This window comes from Leopardus geoffroyi, chromosome D3 (assembly GCF_018350155.1).
Source record: "Leopardus geoffroyi isolate Oge1 chromosome D3, O.geoffroyi_Oge1_pat1.0, whole genome shotgun sequence".
Lineage (NCBI taxonomy): Eukaryota > Metazoa > Chordata > Mammalia > Carnivora > Felidae > Leopardus > Leopardus geoffroyi.
Genome location: NC_059339.1, coordinates 28,635,305 through 28,651,663, shown reverse-complemented (window position 1 = coordinate 28,651,663; position 16,359 = coordinate 28,635,305). Strand labels below are relative to the sequence as shown.

At 47.0% G+C, this 16,359-nt stretch overlaps 1 protein-coding gene across 2 annotated transcripts in view; it reads right to left on the bottom strand.

Annotated features, from left to right (window-relative positions):
• Window positions 1-16,119, bottom strand: part of KLHL22 (kelch like family member 22) — a 40,150-nt gene extending 24,031 nt beyond the window's left edge. The window contains exons 1-3 of one of the 2 annotated variants that reach the window (XM_045457031.1): window positions 16,032-16,119; window positions 9,321-9,586; window positions 223-388 (exon numbers count right to left, since the gene is read on the bottom strand). In XM_045457031.1, the coding sequence (XP_045312987.1) occupies window positions 223-388; window positions 9,321-9,547 (393 nt within the window). In that variant the 5' untranslated portion in view covers window positions 9,548-9,586; window positions 16,032-16,119. Of the gene's footprint in view, window positions 1-222; window positions 389-9,320; window positions 9,587-15,952 lie in introns of both variants that reach the window. The other variant, XM_045457032.1, reaches the window with a different exon arrangement.
• Window positions 16,120-16,359: the final 240 nt, after the last annotated feature.

Genomic DNA, 16,359 nt, shown 5'->3' with positions numbered 1-16,359 from the left:
AAAGGCAGAGAAGGAGCCTGGACCTGGAGGCATTTGGAGCAGCTATGCTTCAGCGCCCAGAACTGGCTGAGCCACGTACCACCCAAGAGCCTCTGCCCGACCTGTAGTCTCTTTTGCTGCCTGGCATCTTCGCCTGCTGATCCTCCTCATACCACTACCCTGCAGACACCTGCAGAACACCTTGGGTTTGGGTCTGCCTTGCTGGAGCGAGGGCAGCCTCACCTGCAGCTGGCAGGCAGCAACCAGCGTCTCCTGAACATTGCTCAGGCTGAGCTCCAACTCAGAGGTATAAATGAAATGCAGGATTTGGCACATGGCATTGTAGGACACGCCGTGGATCAAGACCTCTTCCTGCTCCATCTCCTTCAATCCTCCAGCAAACATCCCTCTGCAAAGTAAAAACATGAAACAGTGTTGTCGTATCAATGTATTATCAATCAGAATGCCAGCCCAGGCCGCAAAGAGTGAGAGCATCCAGAACAGGAGGCAGGCTGACCCAGCAGTGACATGCAATAGAGTATCAGCTCACTCTGTGCTCTGGGCACTGATGCTTGCCACAGAAGGTGCCCACAAACTCCTGACCAAATTTGGACAGCCATCCTAGAAATCACCATCATGGGCTGCAAGGTGTCATGAATGAGCCTCTTAGGGACAGGGACAATGTCCAGCTTGCTTTCTGCTGTATCCATGATATACTTCCTGGATCACAGCAGCAGCCCAGGGCATGTCATGAAAGAATGGATGAATGGGAAACAATAAAACTCATTCCATTCAAAATATATTAACTGAGCGCCTAACTATACCAATCAGAGTCAAAGGTGTAACAGTCAAGTAAAGTGTAAGATTCCTACTTACATGGAGTTTGATGCTAGAGAGAACAGCAAGTAAAGAACAAGGCATTTCTGAGTGAGGAAATGCTAGGAAGAAACACAACTGGGCATCTGATCTAGGAGCACCCAGCTGGGAGAGGGGAGCGGTGGAGAGTGATGAGGAGCAGAGACAGGCTAGCTCTCAGGAACCAAGATGGGGCTGGGTGGCACCTCACCAGCCAGCAGACAGCATTCCAGGTAGAGGAGACGGGTGCCAAAGTCCTGGAGCAAGGATGAGTTCAGTAAACAAGGCAGCCAGGCAAGGGCAAGGAAGAAGTGAACAGGTAAGACAGGGCCAGGTCCTGCTTCCCCCAGGTCAAGACTGAGCCAGGTTTAAAATCCAGGCACTGTCAGGGAACTTTACACAGGAGAGTGGTATGAGTAGACTTTGCAGGAGGGAGGGTTCCTGCAGGCCTGGGGAGGGCCCAGTGGCAGGGAGAATATGCTGAAGAACCGAATCTAGGAGAGCACTGGAGGAATCAGGGCCCTTGGCTGGGTTAGCTGGGCTGATGGGGACTTGGGAGGAATAGGGCCAGAGAGCACAGTTACCATCAGTGAGATGCCTCTGAGGCATCCCAGTGGGGAGCCACTTAATTAGTTGTTCAGAGGGAAGAAGGTTGGGGGAGAAAGGGGAGGCAGCAGGGCTGAAATATGACAGTCAGCAACATACAGAGGACAGAGTAGCTATTTTTTACCTTTTGTTTATTTTTCGACTAGGTAAATTATATGTGCAGTACGTGACTTAAAATATACAACAGGGTGAAAGTCTCCTTCTAGCAGCCCTTCCTCCTCTGCTCCAGGCCATCAGTTCCTCTTCCCAGGGCAGCACTATACCCAGAGGCACTCCATGTATGCACCTTGTATTCTACATCACGTTTTGACTTAGCAATGCATCTTGGAAATGGCTCCTTACTGGTATACATAGGGCTGCCCCTCTTCCTGTAAAGGCTATCATGGTTGATTTAACCCCCTGCTGCTGGGATACACCTGGGTTACTTCTAATCTCCCATTATTTCACCAGACGGATGGTCTTACATTTTGCTTAAGTGCCTGACAGGATTCTTATGAAAGCAATTGCTGGGACACAGGGTTTATATATATTTATACTTTGATAGTACTGCCTACATACTAACAATCTTCTAAGGGAGAAATCTTATAATGAACCAGACAGATAATCTTGTCAAGTGTTTTAAGTGCCATTTCTTCTTCCTCCCCCTCCCCCTCCCCCTCCCCCTCCTCCTCCTCCACTTCTTCTTCTTCTTCTTCTTCTTCTTCTTCTTCTTCTTCTTCTTTTTTAATAAGCTCTACACCCAATATAGGGCTTGAACTCACAACCTCGAGATCAAGAGTCACGTGCTCTTCTGACTGAGACAGCCAGGTGCTCCTTAAAGTGTCATTTCTATATTCTTTCTGAACAGTCCAGATTCTTTGTCCATTTTCTATTAGACTCTGTCTTGTTAATTTGAAAAATCTGCCCTTTTTTGGATGAGTTGAAATTTTTTCTTCTACCTCAGATCTTTTGATTTTATGATGCCTTTTGTCATGGAGAAGTCTGTCTGTTTTGAATGCAAATTTCTCATTTTCTTTTTTTTGCCTGTGAGTTTTATGCCAAACTTAAAACAGCTCTTCCCTATGAGGGAAAAACATCAAAAACATTTATCCAGGGGGCACCTGGGTAGCTCAGTCAGTTAAACACCTGACTTTGGCTCAAGTTATGATCTCACAGTTTGTGGGTTTGGGCCCCGCGTTGTGCTCTGAGCTGACAGCTGGGAGCCTGGAGCCTGCTTCCGATTCTGTGTCTCCCTCACTGCCCCTCTCCCATTTGTGCTCCCTCTCTTTCTGAAATAAACAAACAAACAAACAAACAAACATTTAAAAACAAAAAACAAAAACAAAAAAAAACCAGGGGCACCTGGGTGGCTCAATCGGTTAAGCGTCCAACTTCTGCTCAGGTCATGATCTTAGGGCTCCTAACTTTGAGCCCCACATCAGGCTCTGTGCTAACAGCTCGGAGCCTGGAGCCTGCTTCCGATTCTGTGTCTCCCTCTCTCTCTGCCCCTCCCCTGCTCACACTCTGTGTCTCCCTCTCAAAAATAAATAAACATAAAAAAAATTTTAAAAACAGTCCAACTTTATGTTTTTCAAGAGGACTACCCCATCATCACCTTCCCCCACTTGGGATGCCATCTCTACCACACACAAAGTTCGTGGTAGGCTTGTGTCTGTGTTCAAACCTCTCATCTTTCCCAGTAACATTCCAACATTTCTTCAGGCACCAGGAGCCAGGATTACTGCAGCTCTGTTACATGCATTAACTAACGTAGGGTAGGGCCAGTCTCCTTTCATTACCTTCTCAACAATTTCCTGGCCTTGCTTGCTTTTGAAAATTTGGACTTTAGAATCATTATGTGTAATTCCCGCCCCCATAAAGTCTCTTGATTTAAAAAAAAAAAAAATTTTATGTTGGGGCGCCTGGTTGGCTCAGTTGGCTGAATGTCTGTCTTCAGCTCAGGTCAAGATCTTATGGTTTGTGAGTTGGAGTCCGGCGTTGGGCTCTGTGCTGATAGCTCAGAGCCTGGAGCCTGCTTCAGATTCTGTGTCTCCCTCTCTGCCCCTCCCCTACTCGTGCTCTTTCTCAAAAATAAACATTAAAAAAAATAAAAAATTTTTAATGTTTATTTACTTTGGGGGGGAGGGAGGGGCAGATAGAGAGAGGGACAGGGGATCTGAAATAGGCTCTGTGCTGATAGCAGAGAACCTGAGGCCGGGCATGAACTCACAAACTGAGATCATAACCTGAGCTGAAGTCAGATGCCCAACCAACTGAGCCACTAGGTGCCTCAAGTCTCTTGATGTTTTTATAGGGAATGCATTACACATCTAGACTCATACAGAGAGAGCTAGCATCTTTGTGATGGACACAATGGACTCTATCTCACAAGCCAGCCTCTGGGTCTCTTTGCAGGTCTTATAGGTCACCTGCTCACAGACCTGACACTCGCACGTTATGTCTAATTCCTAGATATTTTACTCCATGCATACACTCTCAAGGGGTGCTTTCCCACTCCGTGGTACCCTGACTCACTCTTTGGGGTATCCAAGCATTGCGTGGACCTTCACTAGATCCTGAATGGAGAGGGGTGGGAGGAGACAGAAAACATTTTGAGGAAAACTAGGGAAATCTAAATATGAACATCAGATAAAATTATGGAATGACTGTAAATGTTCTTAGATTTATAATGGTACTAAAGATATACCAGAGAAGGCCCTTATTCTTAGAAATGCAATAAAGTATTTCCAGTAAAACTGTCATATCTGCAACTTACTCTGAAGTGAATATGCAAAATGTTAACCAATGAATCTAAGCAAAGGTCACAGGTGTGTTCACTCCACTGATCTTGCAGCTTTTCTATAGGATTGATATCTTTCAAAACAAGAGTTAGGGAGGGAAAAAAAGGCCAAAAGAAAAATAAAATATGCAGGCACTCCTTCTGGTTTTGTTGTTTTTAACCAAAAATGGGTGCTTAATTCTTTATCATAGTCTTACCCCTTTTCTGTAACACTGAAATTATGTCAAAATAAAACTTTAAAAGGGGAAAAACTTTTAAAATGATGTCCATACCTCATACCTATTAGGATGGCCCACTACCAAAAAAAAAAAAAAACCCAAAAACAAAACCAAAAACAAAAGAACCAAAAACAAAGTAACAAGTGTTGGTGAGAATAGAGAAAATGGAACCCTTCTGCATTGTTGGAGGGAATGTTAAAATGATGGCAGCTGCTGTGGAAAACAGCATGGCAATTCCTCAAAAAATTAAACATAGAATTAACATATGACCCAGCAATTCCACTTTTGGGTACATACCCAAAAGAACTGAAAGGAAGGTGTTAAGAAGGTATTTGTACATCCACATTCATAACAGCATCATTCACAATAGCCAAGAGGCAAAACAACCCAAGTATCCATTGAGAAATGAATGGATTAACAAAATGGTATATTCATACGAGACATTGTTCAGCCTTAAAGAGGAAGGAAATTCTGACACATGCTACAACGTGAATGAAACTTGAGATTATGCTAAGTGAAAGAAACCAGTCACAAAAGGACAAATACATATGATTCCACTTATAAAAAGTTCTAGAGGGGTGCCTGGGTGGTTCAGTAAGTTAAGCATCAACTCTTGATTTTGGCTCAGGTCATGATCTCAAGGTTCATGGGGCTCCACGCTCAGTGCGGAGCCTGCTTGGGTTTCTCTCTCTCCCTTGCTCTCTGCCCCTCTCCCTGCTTGCATATGTATGCACATGCACACATGAGCTCTCAAAATAAATGTTAAAAAAAAAAAAAGTTCCTAGAAACAGAAAGTGAAATGGTAGGGCTGGGAGGAGGGTATGGAAAGCTGTTGTTTAATGGGTGCAGAATTTCAGTTTTGCGAGATGATAAAGTTCTAGAGACCCCTTCCACAACAGTGTGAATACACTTAACACTATTCAGCTGTACTCTTAAAAACTCTGGGTGGCTCAGTTGGTTAAGCGTCTGACTTCAGCTCAGGTCATGATCTCTCAGTTCATGGGTTCAAGCCCCGCGTTGGGCTCTCTGCTGTCAGCTCAGAACCTGCTTCAGACTGTCTCCCTCTCTCTGCCCCTCCCCTGCTTGCACACACACGGCATACTCTCTCTCTCTCTCTCAAAAATAAACATGAAAAAAATGGTTAAGATGGTAAATCTTATCGTATATGCTTAAAATCACAGCAGGGGACCAACAAAATAAATGCAGGGCATGACCACCACAGAACACTGCAGAATCATAATGAGGGCTGCCTCTACCGCTAGGATACCATAACCAGATGTCCAGCAAGCTCCCTCTGATGTCCAGTGAGGAACATTCCCTACATGAGCTTACTCAGGCCCCCAATCCCTGGTCCAAACCCTAGAGGCCCAAGTGTGTTTCAGAATTCAAAAGGCTTCAACTGGAAAAACACTGCACCCATGCCATGTATGATGTCACACCCCTGAAGGGCCTAGGTCAGTATCTCATATCCAAACTCCTTAATATTTCCAAGTATACTGAGTGGGATAAAAATAAAATAAAATTAGGGAGGGAGCCAAACCATAAGAGACTCTTAAAAACCGAGAATAAACTGAGGGTTGATGGGGGGTGGGAGGGAAGGGAAAGGGGGTGATGGTCATTGAGGAAAGCACCTGTTGGGATGAGCACTGGGTGTTGTATGGAAACCAATTTGACCATAAATTTCATATAATAAAATAAAATAAAATAAAATAAGCCTCCTATGAGTTTAGGGTAGGTTTTGTGGTTCACTAATTTGTACCAAAATTTAAAAAAAAAAAAAAAAAAAAAAAAAACCTCATAGAAAAAATGGCAATGTGGGAGAACCCACCTTTCCCTATCCCCCACAAAATCAACCACTAGACAGCTACCAACTAACAAAAATAGCTCTAAAGAGACCCCCTGAACACATTTATGACATTTTGGTGGTACAACAACAAAAAAACAAAACAATTTGTCAATTTCAGGACCAGTATTTGCAAAAATAAACAGTGTACGGATGAATAGGAACTTTTGAAAATAGTTACCATGGGGGGTGAGGGGGAGGTGGGGAGATGATATGGAAGGAAGGGCAGGGGTAAAGTGGTGCTTTCAACTTTTTTCCCACATATTCAAAAAGTATTTTAGCTGTGGGAATGGATGCTGATGTCTGTGGAGGGCTACAGACAAGGTCCCCTTTGAGTGATTAAGGACGACTTGCATTATAAAAAAGATTCTCTGACATGGAAACAAAGCCTCCCTGGGCTATGGTCTGTTGCTTTGCAAGTAACATTAGGGACAGTGGTGTTCTGGAGCTCTGTACTGAGGTCTCACTGAACATGTCATGCTGTCATTCACAAACAAGCTGAAGTTTTCTTGTGTGTTGGCTAATCTCTCCAATTTTGATACCTGTGTTATATAACTCTCTTTTTTAAAAATTTGGAAACTTCTGGAGTGCCTGGGTGGCTCAGATGGTTGAGCATCCAACTTCGGCTCAGGTCATGATCTCGCAGTTTCTGAGTTCGAGCCCCGTGTCGGGCTCTGTGCCGACAGCTCAGAACCTAGAGTCTGCTTTGGGTTCTGTGTCTCCCTCACTCTCTGCCCCTCCCCTGCTCGCACTCTCTGTCTCTCAAAAATAAATACATGTTAAAAATTTTTTTAAAAATAATAATAATTTGGAAACTTCCTTTCTCTTTATCTGCTATGAAAAAGCTTAAATGGCATTAGAGTTTGTTCATAAAAGGGATAACTCCCCAGGATGTGTCTGGGCTTCATGCTTTCGTGGAAAATAGAACTTTCTGTTTCAGGCATGAAGTTCTATCAATACACACTTTGTAGAAAATCATCAGTTTTATTCAAATTTTCAAAATCACAGACATTGAGTTAAGTTGACTGTCTTACAATTCACAGTATGAAAACAGGGAGGGATACATGACCCAGAGAGGCCACATACAATACAGAACACTTGAGCCACCTGACACACAGCCCAGGAGTAGACAGGGCAAAGCAGGAGAGGGTTACAGGAGCCAAAAGATTAGTACAGTGGACAGTTCTTACCACAAGCCAAAAAACCAAGACCCAAGATCACGGTTTAGTCAATCCCTAAACCCTGCACAGAGTGCATACCAAAGGAGGCTTCCTGTAGGGGGCGCCTCTTAAGAAAAGTGCCATCCAGCTCTTTAGCCCCAAGAGGTCAGCAGCCGCCTGCAGGGAGGAGCTAGCCCTGAGAGGCAGGGGCTAGGAAAAGGTGCAAGACAAGAAGAGCAAGCTCCCCAGAGGAAAATGCACCTCAGCTGAGCCTGGAAGATATCACTGCAGGGCAGGAAAGGCAAAGAAGGGCAGCACTGCTGAGTAACAGCAAAAACAGGGGCAAGAGAGCCTGCCCATGTCTGCCCTAGGTCACCACTGGTCACGTTCTGTATAAACTCTTTCGGGAAAACAGGAGGCCAATACTTACACCATGAAAAAATATTTCACTCAATCTGGGGCGCACGGCTAGATCAGTCGGAGGAGCATGTGACTCTTGATCTCAGGGTCATGAGTTCAAGACTCACATTGGAATAGAGATTACTTAAAAAACAAACAAAAAAACCCAAGAACTATAACCAATACTTGAAGACGAAACAATCAGAATCAGAACTGGAATGGGAATCAGGTAGCCATGGCTGGGGCTCACTCCTTAGCCTCCTCTCACAAGCATGCAATGAGGGCAGTGGCACCAATTCTTCCCAATGTGCCAATGGCTGGGATGCGGTCATGCAGGAAGCCATGAGAAACCCCAAGGGACAAAGAATCCAGGGAGGAAGGAAGAAGGTCAGAGACTTAGGCCCTCAAGATGAGAAGGTGTGGGCCAGAAGGTCGACGGCCAGGGAAGGGGCACAAAAGGCACAATTCCTCACATCACATGGCTATGTGGACACTACATATACAGGACTGACCACTCAGCCTTGGTCTTGGCACCCGCTCGGGTGGGCTTCTAACCAGCCTTACAAGAACACCACTGGGGGAGGGGGGCACTAAAAGACTAAGGTATAAAGTGCCACAATGTCTTAAAAAAGGCATGTATGGGGGCGCCTGGGTGGCTCAGTCAGTTAAGCACCTGACTCTTGATTTCGGCTTAGGTCATGATCCCAGGGTCATTAGATGGGGCCCTGTTGTCAGGCTCTGCACTGTGTGTGGAGCCTGCTTAAGATTCTCTCCCTCTCCCTCTCTCTTCCTCCCTCTCCCTCTCTCCCTCCTCACCCATCCCTCCCTACTGGCATGCATAGAGTGTACTCTCTCAAACAAAAGGGGGAGGCATGTATGTGTGTGTGTCTGTGTGTGTGAAGAGAAAGGAAATATGACAAAATGTCAACAACTGGTATTAAGATGTTCGTAATATTCTTTCAACTTTTCCACAGATCTGAAATTTTTCAAAATGAAATATTGGGGAAACCAGAGTAAAATAGAACAAAAATGTGTTTTATACCAAGATATAGAAAATTCATTTTATAAAACACAACAAAGTCTAGCATTGGCTTTTTAAAAAAACAGGAAGAAAGGGGGGCGCTTGGCTGGTTCAGTCAGAAAAGCATGCGACTCTTGACCTTGGGGTTGTGAGTTCGAGCCCCTTGTTGGGTATAGAGATTACTTAAAAATAAATAAATAAAAGAGAAATAGGAAAAAAGAGAAGGTGCCCCAAAAACAAGACAGCTGGAAGAAAAACAGACTCAAAAACCCCTCTGTCCCACTCACTGTTGGGGAGTCATCACAACAAGCAGTGGGAGAGGCTCGGGGAGAAGCAAGGGACTTGGCAGCTTCTGGCTGGTCCCTCCCACCAGATCACTGTGGGTGCCAACACAATACCTAGTGGAGCCAGGACTACCTGTTACCTTACTCGTAAGAACAGAACACGTGACGTAACTCACCTGAAGTAATCGCAGGACGCAGCCAGCAGGATTCGATGGGCCTCGATGTGTCTCCCCTCCACCACCAGGACCACATCAAAGAGGATGCCACTGTCCCGGAGAGCCAGCAGCCCCCGGAGCAGAGCCTGGGAGTGCTGTGCACTCCGGTAAGTGTTGTTGACACAATGAGGGTGTGAGGGCTGCACAGGCAACTTGCACAGCTGAGTGAACTCCTGCTCCTCTGCCATCCTGACCACCACACCAGACCTCACCACTGCGGCTGTCAGCTGGCAAGACAGAGGGGACACAGAATAAGCCAGGGAGGTAACACCACACAATACGCAGACTGGCCAGCTCTTCTCCCAAGTGGCACCTGCTGCTCCTGGCACTTTTGTTCCTCCCACCAGTACACCTGTGCTTTCCCTGTGGTTTTTTTTTTTCTTTTTAAACATTTATTCAGTTTTGAGAGATAGAGAGAGTGTGAGTGGGGGAGGGGCAGATACAGAGGGAGACACAGAATCTGAAGCAGGCTCCAGGCTCTGAGCTGTCAGCACAGAGCCCGACTCAAGCTGGGCTAGAACTCACCGACAGTTGAGATTGTGACCTGAGCCCAAGTCGGCCATTTAACTGAATGAGCCACACAGGTGCCCTGCCCCTGTGGTCTTAAACCCCTGAATTTCCTCTTCCCTCCCACTGCTCATCTGAACCTGGAGCCTCCTTCCTGATGACCTGTGTGTCCCTTCATCTCTAAGATTCTTCATTAAATTTTATCTCCTTTAGCATCTCTGGGAAACAAAAGGTTCTGGAAACAGACTGACCTTGGTTGGGGCCCTGGCCCTACCACAGATTCACTGCATGACCAACCTGAGTTCAGGATCCTCAAATGAAAAAAGGGAAATAAAATCACCCCTCCTGTTGGGAAAGTCTAAAACTGGTAAACAATGAATATAAAGCATCAGCACAGAACAGGTTCTCAAGAGCTCTTCCTCTCTGCCATTAAGAAAGAACAAACCTTGGGTGCCTGGTGGCTCAGTTAGTTAAGCGTTCAACTTTAGCTCAGGTCTTGATTTCAAAGTTCATAAGTTTGAGCTCCACATCAGGCTCTGTACTCACAGTGAGGAGCCTGCCTGGATCCTCTGTCTCCCTCTCTGTCTGCCCCTCCTGTGGGTATGCTCTCTCTCTTTCAAAAATAATAAACATTACAAAAAAAAAAAAAAAAGAGCCTGAGTATCACAGTCAGCTAAGCATCTGACTTCAGTTCAGATCATGATCTCAAGGTTCATGAGTTTGGGCCTTGCTTTAGGCTCTCTGCTGCAGAGCCCGTTTAAGATCCTCCATCTCCTGGTCTCTCTGCCCCTCCCGCAGGTGTGCACCCTCTCTCTCTCTCTCAAAAATAAATAAACATTTAAAATAAAATTAAACAATTGAATAAATAAAAGAACAAAACTGGGGCGCCTGGCTGGCTCAGTCAGTAGAGCATGCAACTCTTTAATCTCGGGGTTGTGAGTTCAAGCCCCACATTGGGTACAGAGTTTACTTAAAAAAGAGAGAGAAAGAGAAAGAACAAAATTGGGTTCCATCATGTAGAATGGATGCATAAAAATGACAAGAGACCTGAGTGGTGACCAGGAGACCCAGAAAAGGGTCCAGGACTTGTCTTCTTTTACCAAGATTCTGAGTCAAGCACAGTAACTTCAACTAGACCTGCTGCATTCAAGATATCTGCATCATGTTTTTAATTCAAGGTTACTTTGTAATAATTGAGTCAGCATGTTCAAAACATGCACACAATATGAGTTGGAGCCTCAGAAACCCAGTCAGTAAAACAAACCTACCTCAAACACACTTGGGTCACTCACTCTGAATTAGGGGATTACCCAGTCCTGCACTGCACTGTGGGACTGAGCTACGCACTCTCCAGGCCACAACACTGTCACACCCAGCCAGCAGGCAATAGCCCAAGGGGCACCTGCCTCACTGCCTGTGAACATCTGCCTCCCCCACCTACCACCATTCCACTATCCCCTCCCCTAAATTAGTTTCTTCTCCAATTCCCTTGGACTGTATCTTTAGGAGAAAAAATTATAGGGGTGCCTGGCTGACTCAGTGGGCAGAGCATGCAACTTTTAATTCAGGGTTTTCAGTTCAAGCTCCACATTGGGCATGGAGTCTACTTAAAATTAAAAAGAGAGAGACAGAGAGAATAAAAAAGAAAAATAGATTCTACTATAAAACTTGCCAAAAGGAAGAGGCCTCCCTCCTCACTACTAGAGCTCAAGAGCACTCCTTGCTACTGCCTCCCCCTTCCTCTCCCCCTCTTCCCCACTCCACCTGATTGCTTTGGACTCATTGTTGTTTCCCATCCAACATATTCAATTTCCCTCTGTGCTGGCCCCCTCAATGTACCTCCTGGATTTGAGACCTTCACCCATCCACTTCTTCCTTCCCACCCCAGACTGGCTCATACACAGACAGCCGAGGCCAAGGGATATCCCCCACTAACCACTTCTGACCTGATATGCTGCTGCGTGGCAATGCCCTCTTTTCTGATCTCTTCCCTTCAGCCAACACACTCTGTCCCAGCCCTCCCCCTCGTTCCCAAGAATCTCCCCTATATTCCCAAATGCAATACTCCAGTTTCTCTTCAGATCATATAAATCTTTTGCCTTTTAGCAAATGCACCTCCAGCTCAATGCCTAATCCAGCCAGCAGCCCTCTCCATTGGTCTGGTTTTCTTATTCACACAGCCACCATTTCCATGTCAGAAACCTCATGGTTTCAATGTTCTCTGATCTCTTTTCCTTTTTATACCTTGTGTCCTATCAGACCCTCTAGTTCTGATTCATTCTCTCCCATCTCAGACGCCCATCCCCTTAGTCCTCCATGGCCACCACTCTGGGTCAGAGACCACAGTAGTGACACTCCAACGGGTTTGCTTCCTCCTGTCCCATCCTCCTGAGTTCCCCTGCTCAGGCTGCAGGGAGTCCCCAAATGCCCAATGAGTATACCACCTGGCTTCTCAAGCACTAGCTCCCTACTGCCTTCTGCTTAGATCTCCCCACTATCTGGCTCAAAATGTTCCTTCCCCTATACCGTCACTAGCCCTAAGACCAAAAGGGACATGAGTCATCCTCTGAACACCTTCAGACTCCCACCTAGGCCTGTTTCTTTATAACCCCATATTGGTCAAGGTCTAGCTCAATCACTTCTCCCTCTGTCACCGTATCAAGAACATGACAGGCATGCTCCATCAATGCAGCTGTTCTAGCTACTCACCAGCTAAGGCTTTACCTCACCCACATCGCAGAACCCCATGGCTGTCTAATCACAGTCCTGCTAATCACAGGACTCTGGGCACTTAGCTCATCTCCAAGCCTCCGCTTCCTCCTCACTACCATGACCATTAGGGAGTCAAGAGGGCCTCCGTCTCTAGTGGTGGCAATGGCGACTGACTACTCCAACAGACATCAGTCCCCAGTGAGTCCCCACACTCTGTGAGCACATCAGCACTTCTGCCCCTTTGGGAAGGGATCAATGGTAGCTACACTTACTACAAGTCCAGAATACAGTACAATGAGAAGACTGCCTCCTTGGGTAAGCCAAGCACATTCACCAAGCACAATTAAGGAACTAAGCTAGGTGCTGAGTGCAGTGTGAAGAAAAATGAACCAACTTCCTGCTCTGAAGGAGCAAAGCTTGGAGCACAACACATTCACAGCCTTGTTCATAAAGCAAGCATTGGCCATGACCAAAATGTCGATCCTCAGAAGAACAGATGCTGCACACAGTGAGCTGACAGAACACTAGATATCAGTTAAAATGAGCAAACTAGAACTCATGCTATAGTCATGACCATGGAGAAATCTCAAAGCCGCAAAGAGGAACAAGCACACCACAGAATATAGTACAGAAAGTTTGAAAACACCCATCAAAATGCCATTCAATTTTACTTATAGATAGGTGTTATGGTATAAGATAGTATAGACACGTTAAAGGAATTCAGGATCAGGATTATCTCCAGCAAGGAAAAAGGGAATGTTTTCTTTCTTTAAAACAAACAAAAAACAAGTAAGACAAAACATCAGGATCTGATAGGGAGAGGCGGTGAGTAACTTTTCTGTCAGTATGAAATATTTAAAAATTACATTCTCTGGGGCGCCTGGGTGGCTCAGTCGGTTGGGCGTCTGACTTCGGCTCAGGTCATGATCTCACGGTTTGTGAGTTCGAGCCCCGCATCGGGCTCTGTCCTGACAGCTCTGAGCCTGGAGCCTGCTTTGGATTCTGTGTCTCCCTCTCTCTGCCCCTCCCCTGCTCACGGTCTGTCTCTGTCTTTCAATAATAAACAAATGGTAAAAAAATAATAAAAATAAAAATTACATTCTCAAACTTATTTTTAATATGTTCACATGATTCAAATTCAAAAGGCACAGAAAGGCATATTGTGAAACTTAAGTCTCCCTCCAACTTATGCCCCAACCAGATCCTCTCCTGGAAGAAAACTACTATTCTACCTTCCTTTCAGGGGGCATCTAGATTCGAAGGCAAATCTGTAAATCTACACCATTTCACCCTTTATTAACTTTTGCATATGAAAACTTAATATCCCTCCCACAGTCTATTGTATGGATAAAGCATATTTAACCAGTTCTTTTCAGAGAGACATCTGGGTTTCCTCCAATTGTCTGCTTTTGCAGTTACATACTGAAAATCCTTTAGATGTATATGCCACACATGCAGCAGTGATCTGTGGAAAATGTTCTAGATACAGAACTGTTGGATCATATTAATTTTAATGTATATTTGTCATTGTAAGGCATATGGCCAAATTGCCCTCTATAGAGGTTATACTAACTTATTCTCCCACCAGCAAAGTATGAGAACCTGATTCCAACCACTGTCTTGCCCACCAATAGCATTTCTTTTCACTCTTTGTTGATTTAGATGAAAACAGCATTTCAGGGGTGCCTGGGGTGGCTCTGTAGGTTAAGCACCCAACTTTGGCTCAGATGATCTAGCAGTTTGTGTGTTTGAGCCCCCAGTGAGGCTCTCTGCTGTCCTCTCTTCCCCTCTCTGCCCCTCCCCCACTTGTTTAAGCCCACAGGCGCTCTCACTCTCTCAAAAAAAACACTAAAAAAAGACAAAGAAAAACAGCATTCCACAATGTAATTATACTTCAGTAATTGACAAAGCTTCAAAAAATAAAAAATTAGGTCAAATGCAACACTTCTTTTGGGATTCCTTTCCCATGTCATTCTTTATTTGAAATGTTCTTGGGCGCTCACTTGGTGTCACCTTCTTTCTCGATTCATTTTACAGAAGTTATTCTATCATGAAGCTCTTCCCTAGATTAAGTTCCCTCTGGCTCCATAGCATTTCTGATTCTACTCATCACAAGCAAGGCCCCTCCATTTTGTGTTGTTCAAAGTTTTTGAGGTGAGTAGGAAGGAAGCTTTATGTCCCAAATTGAAAGATGTAAAATGCCTTTTTATGAACTCATGGATGAGAGTCAAAAGCATTTTCAAAGAATTTTCAACTCAATACCATTCAAAAAAAAATTTTTTTTTAACGCTTATTTATTTTTGAAAAAGAGAGACCGCGCGCGGGCCCACCAGCATGCTCCCGCACACACGAGCAGGAAAGGGGCAGGGAGAGTAGGAGACAGAATTGGAAGGAAACAGGGTCCAGGCTCCAAGCTATCAGCACAGAGCCCGACGCTGGGCTCGAACTCACAGAACTGTGAGATCATGACCTAAGCCCAAGTCGGATACTCAACCGACTGGGCCACCCAGGTGCCCCAACTCAACACCATTCACTGAGCAGGCACCCCTCAGGTCTCTGTAGAGCCCCAAAACAGCGTCTGCACTCAATGAACCCCAATCCTTAGCAGCATGAAGCAAGGTCTGCAATACAGGGAAAACGACAGTCGGGAAGAGGAGACGAGGGAGTGAGTACTAATTTCCAGAGTGTGGAGCTATCACAGAGGTGCCAACTGAGGTGCTCTCTGGCACGAGTCTTCCAGAAAGCTGAGTTGGGGCATCTTGGCGCGCCAAACCTACGGCCCAGGCCCGAGCCCACAGACGCCTAGCGCGAAAGGGACCGTGGGCATCAGGCGATGGCAACTCCGAGACTCCAGCCCACCCAGGCTTGGAAATAATTAGAACCCGCGGCCAACGCTTCGGGGCCCAAGATTTTGCAATGACAGCGCGATCTCCGGCTTTTCTTGGGAAACCTCGCCAGCCAGCGAGGTTGGACTCCCTCAGCTGCAACCCGCGGGCCCCCGACCCTGGGCCTGGGTGTGCCGCTGAGGAAACTGAGGCAGGCAGGCCGAGGTCCAAGGTCACACCAGGTGGCAGCAGCCCAGCCCCGCCCCGCCCGCCTGTTGCAGAACCCGCCCGCGCGCAGCGCGGAGGGTCGCGGCTAGGAAGGCCCGCCGCAGGTGACAGGCCTTCCCGAGAGCTAGAAGGCCGGCGGGTCCCGCCTACAAGCGGAGGCCTGGTACTTCTGCGAGCGCCAGCTCCCCACCCCGGGCCGCGCCCGGGGGTCCCGCCCGCCGCGCCCCCGCCACGTCAGGCCGAGGGCTAGCCTCAGGCCGCCACTCCCGCGCCTCCGGCCCGCGCCTGCCCCTGTGTCCCCGCGCCCCCCGAGCTGCTCACCCAGGCCCAGCGGCCGCCCGCCGCCTACCACCCGCGCTCTCTGCCGCCTGGCCCGCCCTACCCGCGCTTCGCAGCTCACCTGGTGCCGCCGCAAGCCGAGGCCGCACTCGCGGGAGGCGGGGGCGGGGCGGGCGTGCGGCCGCAGGGCGGGGCCTCAGCGAGTCACATGGCCGCTCTGCGCAGGCGCCGACAGGGTGCGCACGGAGACCAGGGGGCGCCTCACTAGGGGGCTGGGGGAAGGGCGCCCGGCCGGGGCAGGAGGAGGGGCGTCGCCCCAAGCAGCTCTTGTGCGGTTGCGGCTCCGGTCTTGGCTCAGTGGAGAAGGGCTACAGCCGCCCGGGTGAACGTGCGTCTCTGCATCTGGCTTAACTCTTGACACCTAGTGGGGCTGAATAAATGAATAAGTG